Raw genomic sequence first — 19,747 nt, forward strand, 5'->3', positions numbered from 1 at the left:
TAAGTATAGATCTCTTTAACCTTTTTATGAAACAGTATGCCATTTAGAATGAACAAAATTTATTCAGACGTTTCCTCTTGACAAATACGTATTGGATGATCCTACATTATCCAGGGCAAATGGAAAAAAGCGTTTCAAGTGACATAGGTGAATGTGTAATATTCCAAGTGCAACCTCTTTCATCCACAAAAGGTCCATGCTCTACTGGTTGATTTAGTATCAGGATTTAGATTACCTGCAACAAAAGCAATATAGCACAATTTTACCTTTTTTGTAGATGTTATTGCACAAGTATGAAATGTAAATTTGAAAATAACCATTGTTAGTAACTATGGAAATTAGTAAGTGCAATTTATTATATTTTTCCCAAATTAAACATGTTTAGTTTAGGACAGGGATGGCTATTTCAGCAAGAAATCTCTGAATCTCTCTCACTCTCTCTTGCAAGGTTGCAACTCGAAACAGAGTTGAGCTCCTTTAGATGGTTATTTCTCTTCAATTTTGTTTGCTCTGGATAAGGGGCTGTTTAATCCTTTCTTTCCTCCAACCCTGAGTAAAACAGGATCTTCTGTATATTTACTTGAAGCTCAGTGGGTATCCATTTCAATTTTTGATCTCCTTTGGAGATTCTGCCGGTTAATAGCTCTGTGCACCCATAGTATGGGAATGGTGAATTCACAGCATCTAAAATACAACTCCTAAAGCATTGTCACCAGTACATCATTCAGCTTTCTCCTGGGATATAGTAATCTGTACATTACATTATGCAATACAGTACTTTGTATTGCTCCTTTCCTTGTAAACACAGTGGGAATGCAGTTAGTTGTCAAGCACTAAAGTCAGATTACACAAAGTGCCATTTCCTATTGTTCATGCACTGCCTGGGTAATTGGTAGGAGGAAACTTGGTACATGTGAGACCTTGACACTGATTATTACTATTGCAAGTGTGTCTGTGAAGGTCTTCTAGGAGTAGGGGAAACTCCATGATCAGTTGACTGAGGGCCATTGTTTAGACTGATTTAACCAGCAGCTGACCTGAAGTATGTACTAAAAATAACTGGGAACTGATAGAAACACCACTAGAAAATGTATGTTGCAAGGGTCAAATTGCACTTCTTTGAAAAGTAGCAGAGATGTGTTTGGGTGGAAGATACTAATGTTTCTTGGAAAAGGAAGTAAGATTTTCTCCTCCACTGTTTGTCCTCATATCTTTATCAAATCTGCTCATTAATAATCCTTGAACTAGGAAGGAATATTTTTTGTTCTCCTGGATAAGTGATGAGTATCCCCTGCATATTTCAATGGAAAAGGAAATAATTAAAAGGAATTGAATTAATCCAACCACACTGCTAGTATACAAATATAATAAATAAATAATAAAGATTAAAAAATAGTTTGTTCCCAAATGTATGTGAAATCAATAATGGCCAATGTAAATAAGTTATGTAAATGTATCTTTAGCAAGCAACGAACCTGGCAAACCAAACACCTTGGCTGCAATGCTTAATTGCTTAATTAGATTAATCAATTAAACATATTTAGTTGACTAAAAGACTTCACAATTAATCCTCCAATAGATATTGTTTATTATTTTTAACACGAATTACTCATAAAGACTGTAGATGCAAGTACTGTCTTCACACACAAAAAGAATGCTCTTCTAAGATGATGCTTGCTGCAGCAAACAGTGGTCAGCTGGGTATAACTTACACTCTGGAATTTATAGTCCTGTCCCTGCTCTTGTTAAATGTGCTGCATTTGGGGGTCCTCCTGGTGCTCATTTAGCTGAGTGGACGCTGGCCAGCATACATGTGTGCATAAACTTAAAGGAAATATGCTTTTGGCTTTGGGGATATTGTTTTTACTAATATGAAATTTAGACAAATTTAATCTATAAATTAATTGTCTGAGACTTACATGATTAATGAATTAACATTTTTATTACTGGGTTGCATCCCTACTCAGAACTCATACGAAACTATTCTAATGAGCCCCACATTGGATGAAATGGGGTTGGATTAGAATGATCCATGTGGCCCCTTTTAACTATGATTCTATGGTAACTAATTTTGCCTTAGTGGGATTCCCCCCTCCCTGTTTCTTCACCTTGATTGGAGGTCAGCTCAACAGGCCATCTAAGTTTACACTTTAATAATGTCGATCGTATGCACTGGTATAGTGGACTGAAGAGCTGGCATCATAATTCATAAATAAAGCTACCACTGATGACAGAGATTTCGACAAAACGTTTTCCTTACCAACCTCACTCTTGATTTATACTAAGAGGTAGAACCATATCTCTGTTGAGTTTTTGGAGAGGAAGGGGTTTGGGAACATCATCTGCAAGCCACACAGGAGCAGTACCCATCTATGCATTCAACAGACCAGGGGCTAGCACAGGCTTCCTCAACCTCAGCCCTCCAGATGTTTTTGGCCTATAACTCCCATAATCCCTAGCTAGCAGGACCAGTGGTCAGGGATGATGGGAATTGTAGTCTCCAAACATCTGGAGGGCCGGGTTTGAGGAAGCCTGGTCTAGCAGATAAGCTGAAGAGAGTGACTGATGAAGAAAAGCTCCGTTCTCTTTGGTAACTGCTCCATAAATTACTTTCTTCTTCTCTCCTCTCATTCTGGTTGCCACTACATTGCTAGAGCAAAGGTCAAATTAAAAGGCAGCCTGGACTCAGTCTTAGACACACAGCAATCCATAGGTTAAGGATGGCATTTTCAGATGTAATGCTAAACCATACTTCAGTATAATATCCTCATTCTGTTTATATCACAATGCATATTCACAATAATAAACAGCAATTAATAGGCTATAAATCAGTCATAGCCCATTTAAACTCATTGGGATGTATTACAGTGGACATAACCTCCAAACTGGATTTAATTAAAGTTACAATAATATTTAAAGATTTTGTAGTGCTGTTTGACTATGCTAGACAGACTGGTGCTGCAATTTGCAGGGGCGTGGAGGTGGAGTTAACAAAAACTAAAGGAGAATTGCCCAAATAAATTACCGTATTTTTCCGTGTATAAGACACCCCCATACTTTTGGGGATCCCAAATTTAGAAAATGGGCATATGCAATATCCATTTATAAGATGCCCCCAGATTTTTAACCTTATTTTAAAGTAAAAAAATCTAGCCTTATACACGGAAAAGTACAGTAACTGCAGGAACAAAGGAAGCAGTTAACAAAAAATCAGGACCACTGAGCTATTGAATGCAGCAGTGTTTGCTGTTAGATTTAAAATTAATTGTGTTTACATAAAGGGTAACAGATATCTGCTGACTGCCAACTGAGTATTTATTTAGTTTTGATGAAAATAATCCTAGCTGTTTCATCAGACAGAAAACATTTGGAATAAAACAAGGTGTTTTTGTCTTCAGGGCATTCGAAGAATAGGCGGTGATCAAGAACTACGAGCGGTCAGAATAATATGCGAACAGGTAACTTCCTTAAGGTTTTTGGCTGTACCGATATTCACAACTCTGTTATATTTCTGACTGCTCAATGGTTTGTTTTTGTGACTCATCAAACCACTTCACATACTGGTTTCATATACTTGTGCTCACATGTTCTCTCTCCTGCCCTTGTGGAAAGGGTTTATTTTATTACTTTTTAACCTGGTTTGGATTGTTTGATTGCAACCAGTATCTTGTAATCCTCCTTACATTTAGCCCTGTCATATGGATTCGTGTTATCCCCATATTTCAGATGGGTGGATGAAGTTTAGAAAGTAAGAACGCCACTTAATCATGGCAAGAGGTGAGATAAAGACTGTTGTACAAAAGAATGGTTGGAGAAGGTTGGAGAAGGTTGGAGAAAAGAAGGTCATTCTGTACTTCCTCTGGCAAATTAACTTGTTTCTTGGGCAAAACATTCATAGGTAATGTGTGTTGACAAGATTGTGGATTTTGCAGACTATTTTCAGGCATTTACTGTTTTGGACTGGATTGCCTGATGTATTAAAATATGTGCATGCAGTGGTGTGTCCCTCATTTGCAGGTGCATACAAATTTTAGGCTTCTGTTTACATTGCCAGATTAGTGGGCACAAATATTCCGCTGATGTTGATGTGCATATTGAACAGCATAACATATTAGTGTGAAAATGTGGAATTATCTATGCATAAAAGAATTAACATGATTAAAGAAGCTCCATATTTGCTTTGCTTGTGGGCAACATATTGTTCCTCTGCACAGTGATAGAGATCACAGTGGAGATGATCATACCTATATATTAATTAACTTTTCTAAGCAAGAAAGCTTATGGAGAAATGAAATACTACCTGCTCCCACAGAAATGTTCCACCATTTAAATAATATTTTCCTATTTTAGTGTCTAATTTTATTTGATTTAGTATATGCCCACCCTCAGTATGTTCTTGAACGCAATATGTTCTTTAATGTTCAAGAACGTTTGGTTAACGGTTTCCCTGAAGTTTACTAGATCATGAGTTGTTTGCAATGTCATCACTTTCCACTCTCTATTAGACTGCACAAGAACACAGCCATAACATCCTAAAAACAATGGCTCATCTAGTTCACCATCCTGTTCCCAGAGTGGCAAACCAGATGCCATTACAAGGTACCTGCAAGCAGGACCTGAGCACAAGACCAGACCCCCTCCTGTGCTTTCCTGCAACTGGCATCCAGAAGCATTGCTGCCTTTGACTGTGGAGGCAGAGCAGAGCCATCCTGGCTGGCAGTCATTGGCAATCGGTACAATTAGTTGATGGGGCTCCCCTTATAGCGCAAGCACATAACAGCCTTCTCTTTACTATCAACGTATGGTTTTGCCATAAAATCAGTGTACTGCAGAAATAGGATGGCTACCAGGAGAGGTGATTTTTCCCACTAGTTTCAGTGTATAGCTTGGGGAAAATGAACTAGGTGGTTCATTGCAATTACCTTCCCATCACCTCTTTCTGGACCTGAGCAAGGGAACAGGCCCAGCGTATAGAATCTTGAGTTTCCTGTCCTCCAGTGGAGTGAGATTATAGCTTGGCACGCATATGATTAGCATGCAGAAAGTCCCAGCATTTCCCATTTAAAAGGAGCTCAGGGATGGGAAAGAGACAGAGTGCCACGATCATTCAGAGCAGATACTGCTTGATGCCTCTGGTCTGGCAGTGTAAGGTGGCTTCCCATATACTATGCCTTTTAAAATTTTGTGGTTCTTTTTTTAGGGGTGTTATTGGGTTGTTGTTTTTATTTTTATTTTATATTTTTATTTTGTTCTGTGAACCACCCTGAGACCTCCAGGTATAGGGCGGTATATAAATTCAATCAATCAATTAATCAATCAATCAATATGGCCATTCCAAGGATGTTGGGAAGAGAGGAGGCCGCACTTTTGATACAAGCTTTTTTTTTAACCATGAAAATCAATACAATAATTCATCAAAAATATGAATTCCTTAATAGGCTATTCTCTGCTTCTCCTGACTAGATTACCCCCACCCCCACCCCAGATTTCCAGACTAGTTTATTTTTTTAGTTCCTCAACTTGTTTCTCCCATCTCCAGAAAGCATGCACACCACCCACACCCCTATATGTACTAGTAAGAAGGAATCCAGGAGGCAAGTTGTACTGAACCACAGATCATAAACATCTCAAATTGTAAAGTGTCCTGAACCTTTGAGAGAGGATGCAAATAATGAATGCTCCTCCACCCATACAACTGACCGATGTCTTGAATACAATTTCATCCTGTTTGTTTGTGGCACAATGTACAAACAACTACTATATAATAAATTCATTTGTTGTTCTCCATGTAATTAATATTCAAATCATTTCTACATGATAACTTGATTGCAATATTTTGGAGTCAGATAGGCAAATACCTGTCTAATTATTCTGAATTTGAATATTTTTGGCATTCTTTATCCTTAGGCCCTGTGATTTCTACTTCCCCTTTTGCTTCTGTGCAGCCTTTTAGATCCCATGCCTTCCCGCAGCACCCAGTCTTTAATATACCTAGTCAGAATCTATCTCTCACCCAGGAAGGTGGGCCTTTACTTCCATGGCCACACTGCATTCAGCAAGTGACTAACTCCCAAAGTTCCCCTGGCTTCAAGGCCCTTCATAGCACAATGCACTCCTGTCACTCAGCCTGTATGAAAATTTCCCCCAGCCAAGTTGGCATTCCACTTCCTTCATTGTAGCTGCATGGAGTTCAGCATTCACAGCACAAGTTACGAAATTCAGAAGAGCCTACAAATGAGTACAGAGATTGATGATATTTACTGTAGCTTTTTATATGAGCTTTTAGAGTGTTTTGTAAACCATGAAGTTACTTGTAGTGATTACAGCCCTCTAAATACAGTAACACAACATTTGTATTCTAGTCACATTGTAGACATGCCATAATACAGACTGTAGACCTGCCTCGAAATCAGACTTCTCTAACAAACTTCACAGAATCTGAATAAAAATAGAGAAACTCAGGTTAGATGAGTTTATTTTGTCAACAAAGAACAGTACCGGATGAACAAGCAAATCTGGTTATGGTTCTGTAAAAACAACACCCCTGAGCTACTCTCTGCCCTCCTGGCTTCCTACCTGGGTCAGGAAGTAGCATTTCTGTTACTGGCTGGGCTGAGGGATATTTCTCCACTTTGACAGATCATGCAGAAATATCCCTTTAGAGACTCACATTTATATATGGGAAATATCAACAAGCTAGATCTCTTTTTTAGTGTTTGAGAATGGAAAAATTGGTACAACTTTCCGACCATTTAAAAAGTGGTCTTACTGTGGCACCATGTTTCCATATTTGCTGCCCCATTTTCAGGTGCTGCTAGAAATAACAGTGACTATGACACCTAGAGTGCAAGGTAGCACATACCGTAGTTCTCAAGTGTGTTATGCCACAAGCGGATTCTTCCTTAATGGAGATGCTTGGCCTTAACATGTAGCAATATTTTTTAAAATCTTTTTAAAAATAGCTCTTGCTAAAATATTCTTTCTGATAAATATTGATATAATGTATAGCAGGAGGAGCTGCTAACTTGTCCCACCCATTGCATTCACGTAGAGAGGGGGGTATAATTTATTTATTTCAAAAATTATTTGGTGGGGGGGAAGGCCTTAAAGGCAAATAATATCTTTTCTTTGTGGAATGATATTCCCTGCAAGCTGATCTGAGAGAACTATAAGGCCATGAAGAGATGCTTTGCTGCTGTTCCCTGCTCTTGCTGTCCCGTCCCACCAGCCACTTTCTTTCAGATGATTATAGTGGATCTGGACAGGAGTGTTAGCAAAAGCAGCTGCTGATCTTTGCCTCTTCCAGTACGCTGACATTAGTTTGCTTGTCTTCCCAAGTCATATGTAATTTTTCTCGGAGACACCATTGATGGAATCACCAGACCAAAGATCACCAGTGTCAAAGCAATGATTCTTCAACATCAACTTCATTGGACTGGTCATGTTGTTCAGATGTCTGATTACCGTCTTCCAAAGCAACTACTCTATTCCAAACTTAAAATGGAAATTGTAATGCTGGTGGTCAACAAAAGAGGTTTAAAGACTCTCTCAAGGCAAATCTAAAAAGTATAGCATAAACACTGACAATTCAGTAACACTGGCCTGCAAGTGCCCCAGTTGGAGAACAGCCTTTGCCAAAGGTGTCATGGACTCTGAAGACGCTCAAACCAGGATGAAAGGAAAAACGTGCTAAGAGGAAGGTTCATTTGGCAAACCCTCACCGTGATCAACTCCCGCCCGGAAACCTCTGTCCCCACTGTGGAAGGACGTGTGGATCCAGAACTGGCCTCCACAGTCACTTACAGACTCATTGTTAAAACCGTGTTTATGGAAGACAATCTTACTCGGCTGCATATGATCGCCAAAGAAGAAGAGTAAAAGCAGCAGCTCTTTATTTCCTTTGTTCTCCTGGAAGATCTTTAGCATTACTTCTCTTCCACTTTAAACTCCGATACTAGGTGAAACTCAGCAAAATAATATCACAGTTTTCAGGTTACCAGCTGGCCAGTGCCAGATTACCAGATAAGCAGAGTAGGCAGTGGCCTATGGGCCTTTTAGGGGCCCCATGACAATGGATCAAAATAATATTAATTTGATCTTGAAAGAAAATTACAGTCAAGCTTTCTTAGTTCCATGTTATCCCACTAGAGCGTGCGTACAGAGGGGCGGGGCAAGATTTCAATTGCCTAGGGATCTCCACAGGGTTTATGGCAGTGCAGATGGCTAGTTTTTGATCTGTTGGACCCGTTTATTTCTGAATAGGGTTGTTGTAGTGGTTACTAAAGTTCACTCTCAGTGCTAGTTTAAAGGCAACTTTTAATCTAGGTATTTTAATATATTGTGCTGTACCTTACAGCCTCCTTACAGCATTGTTCATGCAACTCAAAATGCAGGAAATGAAGAAAGGTGTTGTCTGCCTGCCTCTCTTGATGATTTGGCAAAGCTTCAGGAAGATTCAGAAATGTTGTAAGAGATCCTTATCAGGGAAAGATGTCAGAGGCAGAACTAAATTGGCGGACGGATGGAATTTTAGCATTTTCTACGTTGTTCTTTGAATTCACTTTTAACCAGGATATTCTGCCATCTGTCCCCTTCCTGTCCTTGAGTTTTCAGCAAGAAAGATATTTTTATTTAAAGATTGTGTACCCTTAGGGTGTTTTTGTGGAAGCTTTCCTAGTGGCTGCACATCAACTATGGAATACCTTGCGCTATGAAGTGCGTTAGCACTCTCACTTGGAGTTCTTAGCTGAAGACAGTGTGTGGCATACATTTCCTTCATCTGTTTTGTTTGTTGCTGTTCCTTCATCTATGGCTCAGGAGCAGCAGTGGAGGCAGGGACCACTGGGAGAGCTCTGGGTTGGTGGGTTTGCACACGCCTGTATGTCAGAGCTAACATCATATCCTTTTGAAGACAGTGGTACCACCACCTCTGTGAGGATGCCTCTCCCTCTGCCACACCTGACAAGCCACTTCTGGTTTCCTCTATCCTTGCTTAGTTGTTTTATATTGTTGTTTTTATGAAATAGCAATTTTAAATGTAGCAAATATTTGTGTGCTTTTGCACACAACGTTTATGTTCTTTTCCACCAGAAGGGTGGGATATAAATGTTTATGTGTGTATCAGCAGCTCTGAAGTAGCTATTGGAGAAACAGTGCAGCGTAATCATTACACTATTTGATTAGGACTGGGAGAACTAGATTTTCAATCCTTACTCACTGGAGAAGTTCTATTTGTGAATTTGGCCAGTTACTTTACTGGCTGAGAACAAGCCTAGCCTTCCCCTAGGCTAATGTGCTCCTCGCCTCCTCTGGTGCAACTTTGAGGAGGAAATCAGAAGCTTTGCCTCTTGTTTTTGTCTGAACTCAGAAAAACTGTGGTTAATCTTATCTGTGCTTAGTGGAAACAAGTAGACTTTTCAATCTGAAGGTGTAAGGAAGATTTCAAGATTTGTCTTTTAATACTTGGGGAATGCTTTTCAGCCCTGTGGAACCTTCAATGTGGGGTTTCGCAGGGCTCAATCCTATCCCCCATGTTGTTTACCATCTACATAAAACTGCTGGGTGGGGTTATCTGGAGGTTTGGAGTACGTTGTCAGCAGTATGCTCTATTTCTCCTTTATATCTGCAGGTGAGGCAGTGGAAGTGCTGGAAGTCTTGCCTCAGTAATGGACTGGATGAGAGCCAACAGACTGAAGCTCAGTCCAGATAAGACTGAGGCACTGCTAGTGGGTGGTTCCTCAGACCGGATGGGTGGGAGGTCATCTGCTCTTGATGGGGTTACACTTCCTCTGAAGGAGCAGGTTCGTAGCTTGAGGGTCCTCCTGGATCCTTTGCTGTTGCTTGAGGCTCAGGTGGCCTCAGTGGCCTGGAGTGCCTTCCATCAGCTTTGGCTGGTGGCCCAGCTATGCCCCTATCTGGACAGGGATAGCCTAACTACTGTTGTCTATGCTCTGGTAACCTCAAGGTTAGATTACTGCAATGCGTTATACGTTGGGCTGCCTCTGAAGACGTTCGGAAGCTTCAGCTTCCAATAACCATTCAGCTTCCAATAACCAGAATTCAGCGGCCAGGTTGCTCACTGGGACAAGACGGTTTGAGCATAATGCACCAATCGTGCCCTGACTGCGCTGGCTGCCAGTTAGCTTCTGGGCCCATTGTAAAGTGCTGGCTTTGACCTACAAAGCCTTAAACGGCTCAGGACCGCAATACCTCAGGAACTGCCTCTTCCCCTTTGAACCTACCCAGACCCTGAGATCATCTTCTGAGGCTCTTCTTCGTGTGCCTCCTCCTTGAGAGGCCAGGAGGGTGGCAACACGAGGACGGACCTTCCCTGCAGTGGCTCCCCATCTGCAGAATGCTCTCCCCAGGGAAGTTCGCCTGGAGCCTCCATTATACACCTTTGGGCGCCAGGCAAAAACATTCCTTTTTAACCAGGCCTTTGGTTGATCTGATTTATATCCTATGCCCTTTTAAAATGTGTTTTTTTTTGGGGGGGGGGCAGTATTGGGTTGTTGTTTTTTATTTTTATTAGTTATTTAGTGGTTTTATATCTTGATTTTTATTCTGTGAACCTCCCTGAGATCTCCGAAAATACTACTACTACTACTACTACTACTACTACTACTACTAATACTAATAATAATAATAATAATGCAAGCAGAGCCTATCAAGTAAAATCTGAAGGCTGTCATCTAGTGCTGAGTTTTATGCAATTAAAATCCCACTGAATTCAGTTGCAAAAGGATACCCCTACTCTAATGCACTAGCAGAGACCTCAGATCTGTGCAGATGTTGGACTGAAACCGGTCCTGACTCCTGCATTATCAGTTTCCCACAAAGTACTGAAGAGCTAGCTCTGCATCAGGGTTCCTGTTCTTGGTCCTTTGGCAGAAGGAGAGGATTCAATAAGTCTCTGCTTTCCTTTGCTGAAGCCCTTTTGCACAGACCGTAAAGCAAACAAACGACAACGCTGCCTTTCCCACTCCTCTTTTGTAGGGTTTTGTGCTTGGATTTTGTGTCCACCTGTTCATGCAAAAGAATCCCAAAAGCTGTGTTTGCATAACAGGAGATGGCGATGATGCCTATGCATTTGCAGGCTGTGAGAGTAAGGTTAATCCTTCTTTTATTTGTCATGATTAAAAGTAATAATAGAAACACTTTTTCATACAATATGAAGGCAAACAAGGTGTTAAAACACTTCAGTAAGTTATTCTATTTCCCCACATCATCACATTTGTTTCATGCAAGAAGAGCAGGCTAAAATTAACCTACCCTATATTTCTTTTTGTTTTAGATCATGAAGAACTTTGTGGCAGCAGTTATGGATCTTTTTGTCTGAATGGTGGGATTTGTTACACGATACCTGCCATTTCCAGTCCCTTTTGCAGGTAAATGTTTGTATTTTCATTGCTACATAAGAGTCATCTCCTGGGCTAAATTAGCAATGGAGGAAACACATTATTTCATCAGCTTATCTAGAGCATGTTTCTTATGTATTGATTATATAATCATTTGTGTGCCACCCTTCAGGGAATATCCCACTCAAGGTAAATCACAAAATCACAGTGGAAACATTGTTTTTAGGTAATATACAAAGGGGCTTCTCCAGACTTTTGTAGGGCTTGAGACAGATAGTGCTCTCCTAATACGCACACTAACCACCTAGTCACACACAAGGCTGCCAAGGCTGCCTGAGGGTTTACGCCTCTTTCCTTTGGTGCTAGTAACTTTGCCACCTCATTGCCTTTGCAGTTGCCATTGCTGCCAGGCTTATTTTGTCTTTAGCCCCAATCTGGTGTGTCAAGGAGCAGGAGTGGTAGTTTATTAGCACACTTCCATTTAGTAACACATCTGTTATATTCTTCTTTGCACAGTTGTAATGCCAGTACCTGATGCTAAGTGGTACATATAAACCAAGACTGTAATCATAATTGTCCTCTATAAAAATGGTTATTGGCACACAGTAACTGCCTGTGGTAAGCATATATGGGATGAGACAGAGCACTTTATACTGACAAAGCACAGCACAGGGAACAGAATTGTTATTTCCTCAGTTCACAGGACAAGACAAGAAGCGAAGGGTTCAACAGAACGAGTAAACATTAACCACCTACTTAAAGAGTGGCACAGCAATGGCACAGCTTGGCTAGAGAAGTTGTGAAATGCCCTTCCTTTGATTTTTCTATTTCTTTTAAAGTTGGACAGACAACTGTCAGGTATTATGACATCTGGTTTTAGTATAAACATCAATTTTGCTTTGTTTATTTAGTTCATTAGTTACTAGTCCTTATATTGCATTTTATTGCTCTAGTCAAATCAGCTAACAACAATCACATATACCAATATGCGGGTTTCATGCACAAAGATGTGTTTCATGCATCTCTGTGTTCAGAAACCAGCATCTGAACAAAGAGGCCACTTACTGGCTAGATAACCTACACCTCCTGTTGTGTGGACTATGATGTTACCTGCTCCCTTTCTGCTATAGAGTATAAAACACACCTTGCTTATCCATTCCCCTTCCTCCACCCTTCAGGAAATGGGCTGCATTTCATTGTGTTACCAATCACTGGGCTGGGAGTCAGGATCTTGAGCTGCTAGGATCTTCCTCATCTACCTGGCTTTAGTGTTAAATGAAGTAGCCACATGCTGAATTTTCACTTGCACCACTTCAGCAAGCATAACTCTGGGCAAAGTCAGGACCAGAGACTCATTTTTTCCCATTGCACCAGAAGAGGCTTGTGAATATGGAAGTTGTTACAACTTCTTATCAACTTATTTAGTAGCAATTCTATCCTGCCAAGTATGTAATTAATGGATGGGATCGCTCTGTGAATTAGAGTATTCCGTTCCAGCATGTTCTTATTCAAAGCATGGCATGCTCCTTATCAGTCAGGCAAGAAAGCTAATTATAAATAAGAAAGGTTTTGTTTACACTGTGCTATCACTTGGTAATCAGTAGAGCTAGGAATAGTAGTAATGGAAGAATATGTATTCCACAGCTCAGTGGTATTACAGAAGGACCAAATGCTTGCTTAGACAAATACTGGCATGTAAAGGATCTATCCCTAGATCTCACCCCAACTTCTCCAAGTTGCTAATCCTCTGCCTTGATTCCTTCTCAAATGATTGGCAAAATTGTAGCTCTGTGCAGAAAAGACTGGGTGCTAAGGTAGTTGGTTTCCATAGCCAGTAGCAGAGAAGACTTGAAGAAGAGAGTTGCCTTGGGACCCCAAAGTCCATAAAAATCTTGTTAATATTTATCTGATTGAAATGACATTTGAATCATCTTGGCTGGTTTCTATGTGCTATAAAGTGTAAGGTAAGAATTCACAGTGATCTTTCTCCCTAAGGAAGATCTTGTGAGAGTACATCTTCCTCACTTGCCCACCCACCCCTAAAGATTTTTTCCAGACATTTAAAGTTCTCATGGTAAAGAAAAGAAACTGCATTGCCATTTAAAACTGTCATAGTCATACTTGGATGCCCTACCACCACTCCTATTTGAGCTGTACTGCCCAGGACACCAATGGATTGGTGATCATGTTGTGATCATGTGTGGACTGGCAGTGGGGAGGGGTGTAATTTAAATGCAAAGGAAATGTGCAAGTAGAATTTTTAGCTTTCTACTCCCTCATTTCCCTCATCTGTGTTTGTCCCCAGAAAGCCCACTTCTGGTATCAGAGTTCAGTTGGGGAGGAAATGGTAGGAGAATTTGGTGGTGGGAGGGTCCAGCCTCCCCACAACCAACTGCTTTGCACTTTGAATCATTGAATCATAGAATCATAGAATCATAGAGTTGGAAGAGACCACAAGGGCCATCGAGTCCAACCCCCTGCCAAGCAGGAAACAGCATCAGAGTACTCCTGACATATGGTTGTCAAGCCTCTGCTTAAAGACCTCCAAAGAAGGAGACTCCACCACACTCCTTGGCAGCAAATTCCACTGTCGAACAGCTCTTGATTTGGCACCTGATCCCACACTGCTCCACGTTTCATGTGATTGGGCCAGTTCTGCATCTAATCTGTAGTTTAGCCTGGTTGCCATATTTGGGGTATTGCAGAGGATAGAAAACCTCCACTTTTCCATCATATTGCTGATTTAGTCCCGTATTGTGTTTTGAGCACAAGGAAAATGTGATACCCCTGCAACAAAAGTGCTTGCTTGGGGAAGACTTCTAGCTCCTCTGCGGCAGCTGACTGTTTATCAAGGCAGAAAGTTCTCTGGGAAAGTCCTAAAGAGTGAATGATGAGGGATCACTGCAGTGCAGGTCTAAATGTGGTCTGAGGCTTCTTGGCAATAAAAAAACGCTGCATTGAGAAAAGTGGTATGCGAAACCAGGACACATGATGCAAGAGAACCTTGTGTAACTCTGTGGACTGTGGACTGTGTACACAGCAGAATCACACCTTTCTTTTGAATAGATAAACATGCCCTTTAATGAGTACATGAAGGAAATCATTCCTGTTTGCTTTTGGATTTTTCACAGTTACTGCTCTTTTTGGCAGAAATGGGGATTTGGGTGAAGCGGGAGAGGTCTCATAGCTGACACATGGCCTTTCAAGAGCTATTAGGCTACTACTACCCATTCAGATACAAAATCCCACACCAATGGTAACATATTTTTTGGAAATAAGGCTGAGTGAATTTAACAGGACCCACATTGAATCCCGTGGCTCCATTTAAAATGTTAGGTCCCCCCAAATCAGTAGCAGTCAATGGGAGAAACTTTTATATACCAATAGGAACACTTTTAATTTGGCCTGATAACAAATTGGCAGTCAGTGCAGACCTCTGAGCAAGGGTCCATCACATAGCCTGAGCTATACCCAGACTGAAATGGGTCTACATAATCTGTGTCTTCCAAGAATGTCCACAGCTGTTGAACCACATTGTCCCGTCAATTTTGAAAGGATTTAGTGCTTGCCATCTTTAGCATGTTTACTCTGAAGACTACTTATTGCACATGTGACTGTTGCATTAGGTGCAACTTACTTTTTCTAGATTGAGGCAAATATGTTTTGTGATTGGACTGTAAAGTACTTAGCTGTGATCTTCACTCTGGCGTTCAGCATCTCTCCTAATAGCGAACTCTGGTGCAGAGTGGAAACAGTAGCCAAAACAAGGCCACTAGAGGGGGAATCAGCATGCTTGAGGGATTTGCAGAAATATGAAAGCTTTTTTTTTTTTTTAACCTGGTGGGCAAAACTGACCAATGAGGACTAAGACTGCTAACCATGTAATGATTACAGTAAATTGGAAAAATAAAACAGAATGTGGTGGGAATGACTGTAGGGCAGGATGAGATGGCCTGCTTGGAAAGGTCACTGTGGACATCTAGGACCCAAGGACATGTGGGGGGCACAGGGGGGCACACAACAGGTGCCTAGAGAAGGGCAAAGGCAGGAGGCAATGGGCATTTTTCTGGTAACAATATAATGTTTCTGGTAACATACCATAATATAGTATGGCAGACCCAACTAGGTGCAGTACAGGAAATAGCACATGGTGTTTGGGAGAGAAGAATGTGGTGTGTTTGTGTGTAAAGCAACACTAATATCTACCAAATCCTGCAAAGAGAAAGTGCAATTCTGTTACCAGTATAAACATGCAGGTCAAGTTATTGGCATACACATTTATAATTTGCATTGCTTTGTTTTGACTGCAGAATTATGAGGCACTAAAACTTTGCATAAGTAATAAGGATCTTGGCTCCTTGGCTTGAGCAGACTTTAGTGGGAACATGGTATTTTTTGCCTGCAACGGATATTTATATACAAGGCACGTTAATAAAGAAACCCCCTTGATTTTCCTGATTAGACTAGAGTTCCAAAAATAACACTATATGTTCTGATTAATATTGCTAATCAGAAAGAAAGCAGTGGGGGGTAGTATATGAATGCAACGCCTGCTAAACCTGCAATGCAACTGGAAGAAAGAAAAGGAAAACTATTTTATGCTGCAGACCAGGCCAGATTTCACATGTGCCACTCAAAGCACTTTTGAACATAGGAACATAGGAAGTTGCCCTACACTGTCAGACCACTGGTCCATCCTGCTCAGTAGTCTACAATGATTGGTACTGGCTCTTCAGGTTTCAAGTAAGGGACATTCCCAGATTTACCTGGAGATGCCATTGATTAACCATGGGACCTTCTGCAGATGCTCTTCCACTGAGCACCCCTTCCCCAACTTCTCTCCTACTGTTAATGTGCGCATGTGAAATATCAAAAATACAGAAGAGCAGTGATACATCAGCAGGCAACTGCACCAGGTTTCCTCCCACTGCTGAATGAGCAGCGCAAACATCGACAGCAGAGTTGGCAAACACTAGAACGCAAGCAGGAAATGAGGCAAGTCTGTAAGTAGCCCGCTCAGAAAATAAAGCAGCTACTCTGGTCAACCCTGTGTCTCAGTAGAGGCCATACATGTAAGAAATAACTCAAGTGTTAAGTAAATTCCAGTCGTATTTCAGTTCAGTTCATTGTATATAAATCAAGAAAGGGTTTCTACTTTTAATGGTAATATTAGCCTAAAGCCAAAATCCTGTGCAGTCAAATCTCATTGGGTTCAATGGCAGGTGGAATTGCCAAAGTTATTTCCCCCGGAACCTTGTTCCCCTTTCTGCCCTGTCTTTTTTGTTTTTTTGCCACGTGTATAAAGCTGAATGCAGTGGCGTAGCGTGGGGGGTGCAGGGGGGGCCGGCCGCACCGGGCGCAACATCTGGGGGGTAGGGTTAGGGGGCGCAAATCCACGGGTTAGGGGGCGCAAATCCACGGGTTAGGGGGCGCAAATCCACGGGTTAGGGGGCGCAAATTACTTGCCTTGCTGTAACCCACGCTACGCCACTGGCTGAATGCATAAAAGTTAAATGCATTTAAGTTGCGGGCTAACGGTAAGAGTAATTTGAGGAAACACATCTACGATCATTCTACCCCTCCAGTGGCATGTACTGTAAGCTTCCTTTAGTCCCATCAGGGGGAAAGGTGGGGTACAAATAAATATATTACTAGTAGTACTAATTATTCATGACATAGTTATGTTTAGTAGCAGGGAGATGCACCACTAACTTTACCTACATTTTGCTCTGGCACAAATACAAGGGCACAAGTTGCTATTGGAAGGACAGTGGCACTAGGATATTAATAAAGTGCTTCAGGGACACAGGTGGTGCTGTGGTCTAAACCACTGAGCCTCTTGGGCTTGCTGATCGAAGGTTGGCGGTTTGAATCTACATGGCAGGGTGAGCTCCTGTTGCTCCGTCCCAGCTCCTGCCAACCTAGCAGTTTGAAAGCACGCCAGTGCAAGTAGATAAACAGGTACTGCTGTGGCAAGAAGGTAAACACCATTTCTGTGTGCTCTGGTTTCCATCATGGTGTTCCATTGCGCCAGAAGCGGTTTAGTCCTGTTGCCCGCCTGACCTGGAAAGCTGTCTGTGGACAAATGCCGGCTCCCTCAGCCTGAAGCGAGATGAGTGCCACAACCCCATAGTTGCCTTTGACTGGACTTAACCGTACAGGGGTCCTTTACCTTTTACTTTACTCTGCTTCAAACAGTTGCACAAGAGTTGACTAGCCATTAGGGATGGGGTTGCCAACACTGCACCTTTATGAATTTCCTACAACCTGAAATGCCTCTGAATGCCTTTTTCCATCATCATGAAAGGTATATAGCACACAGCACAGAGCTGGAAGGTACCCAGAGGGTCATGTGTCCCACCCACTACAATGCAGGAACCTCATACACGACAGATGGCCACCCAACTTCTGCTTTAAATCCTCCAAGGAAGGAGAGTGCACAATCTTTCATGAGAGTCTGTTCCACTGTGAATAGCTCTTACTGTCAGAAAGTTCTTCCTGATATTTAGTTGGAAGCTCCATCTGTCTAATTTGAATCCAGTGGTTTGGGTCCTACCCTCTGGAGCAGGAGAACAAAACTTTGCTGTCTTACATGCGACAGCCCTGCAGATATTTGAAGATGACTGTCATATCTACTTTCAGTCTCCTCTTTACCGGGATAAATAAACCCAATTCCCTCAGCCATTCCTCATAAGGTTTGGTTTCCAGATTATCTTGGTTACCCTTCTCTGCACATACTCCATCTTGTGAATATACTTCTTAAATTGTGGCGCCCAGAACTGGACACAATATTCCAGGTGTGGTTTGACCAATTGGGGCAGAGTAGAGCAGGACTATTACTTCTCTTGATCTGGACACTAGACTTCTGTGGCCGCAGCCTAGAAGTGTGTAGTCTACTCAGAACCAGGACATAACCCACTAACTGAAATGTCAAATGTAAACTGTCTTAAGGGGAGCCATGGAGAATGACACTCATTTGAACTGTTAGAATGTGAGACTCATCTCAGGGTCATAGGTTCAAGCCCCCAGTCCTGCATTCCACGGGGTTGGACTAGATGACCCTCATGTTCCCTTCCAAATCTACAAATCTTTGATTCTACCGGCACAGCCAAGATTTTGCTGCTTCCTGGCCATGCTTGTGTGTCAAGACAAGCAAGTGTTGAGAAGTACCGGTAGATTAAGTATATATAAGCTGTGCCACAAGATACTCAGTTAATGTAAACCTCTGTTTCGCAGGTGTGTTGAAAATTATACAGGAAATCGTTGTGAGGAAATTTTACTACCGAGCATCAAGAGCCATCCAAGAGGTGAACTGTTTGCAGCTGTTTTAGCTTCAGTGGTCGTCCTAAGTGTCCTGGTTGCTGGTGCATTCTTCTTTCTTTGCAGGTAAAATGGTAGTGCTTATGTCAGACTTGGCCAGCCCAGCATCTTCTAGATGTCTTGGAGATGGTAGGGGTTGTAGGGCAGAAGACCTAGAAGGCCCTGGGCAAAGGACATAACGTCTCTGATTCTGTCCTGACAGAATTTAAATATTCTACATGATATAAATATTCTCCATTTATAATGCATGCAATATTAGTCTTTGAGGTTAATAAAAACATTTCACTATGGTTATGGTTTTTCACTTTTTAAAACTTTAAGGAAATATTTTGTGACACACTCCCATCTCACATTAGAACCGAGTCCCTTTCAGCAATAGAGAACTGAATGCATTATTTAAACTGCCCATTGTCACCTTTAGAAAATATTAAAAGTACAGAAGAATAGCTTAATGGGATAAAACATTTCTGCAATGTACATTTATTTATGTAATTTCTGGGACACCTTCCCTTTTAAAAATATCAAAGCAATTTAATATACATATGAAAGCAGCTTCTGTAAAACCAAACCCAACATACTGTGTATAGGGCAGAAATGATTAGCATAAACTTTATTTCAAATGTCCTGTCTCCACTAAAGAAAGACTTGCAATGACACAGCAAATAATGATGTGGACTTGTAACTTAATAATTCAGATGACTGTGTGATGTGAAAAATGAAAATTAATTAAAAAACTATTCAGATGGCCCATTCAGTGTACACAGCATTTGGTCATGTGCACAGAGGATGCATGACGAAGCCTTGACAGCCCAATCCATGTCTCTATTTCAAACTAACGGCAGATTAAATGCTACCTAACTGTGGAGCAGTCAGTCTGAAAGTTCGATGTAAAAGCCCATTAGGCTGTAATAGCAAAAGCCTCAACCGCTAAATGCAATGTGAACTCACATCCACATTTATTCTTTTTAATTTTCCTAATCACTGTCAGGAAGGGCCAGATTCCACGGACCAGTTCCATAGAGCATGGCAACAACCTGATTGAAGGGAACAGCAGTGATGGTTGCAACAGT

General features: G+C 41.4%; 1 protein-coding gene and 1 long non-coding RNA gene across 7 annotated transcripts in view; one reads left to right on the forward strand and one right to left on the reverse strand.

The window, feature by feature from the left end:
* The window catches only part of NRG4 (neuregulin 4), an 86,386-nt gene that overhangs the window by 64,338 nt on the left and 2,301 nt on the right, over positions 1–19,747 (forward strand). For all 6 annotated transcript variants that reach the window (XM_081876508.1, XM_081876505.1, XM_081876506.1 and 3 more), the window contains 4 exons: positions 3,399–3,458; positions 11,294–11,387; positions 18,594–18,743; positions 19,666–19,745. In XM_081876508.1, coding sequence (XP_081732634.1) covers positions 3,449–3,458; positions 11,294–11,387; positions 18,594–18,743; positions 19,666–19,745 — 334 coding nt within the window. In that variant the 5' untranslated portion in view covers positions 3,399–3,448. The remainder of the gene's footprint in view (positions 1–3,398; positions 3,459–11,293; positions 11,388–18,593; positions 18,744–19,665; positions 19,746–19,747) is intronic.
* On the reverse strand, positions 22–16,365 carry LOC309350003. The gene is made up of 4 exons (XR_014160238.1): positions 16,124–16,365; positions 11,272–11,432; positions 1,157–1,291; positions 22–235 (listed from the first exon to the last, which is right to left on the reverse strand). It is a non-coding gene; the product is annotated as an uncharacterized lncRNA (long non-coding RNA).

Source organism: Podarcis erhardii (genome assembly GCF_964252035.2).
Source record: "Podarcis erhardii genome assembly, chromosome: 9".
In the NCBI taxonomy this organism is placed as follows: domain Eukaryota; kingdom Metazoa; phylum Chordata; class Lepidosauria; order Squamata; family Lacertidae; genus Podarcis; species Podarcis erhardii.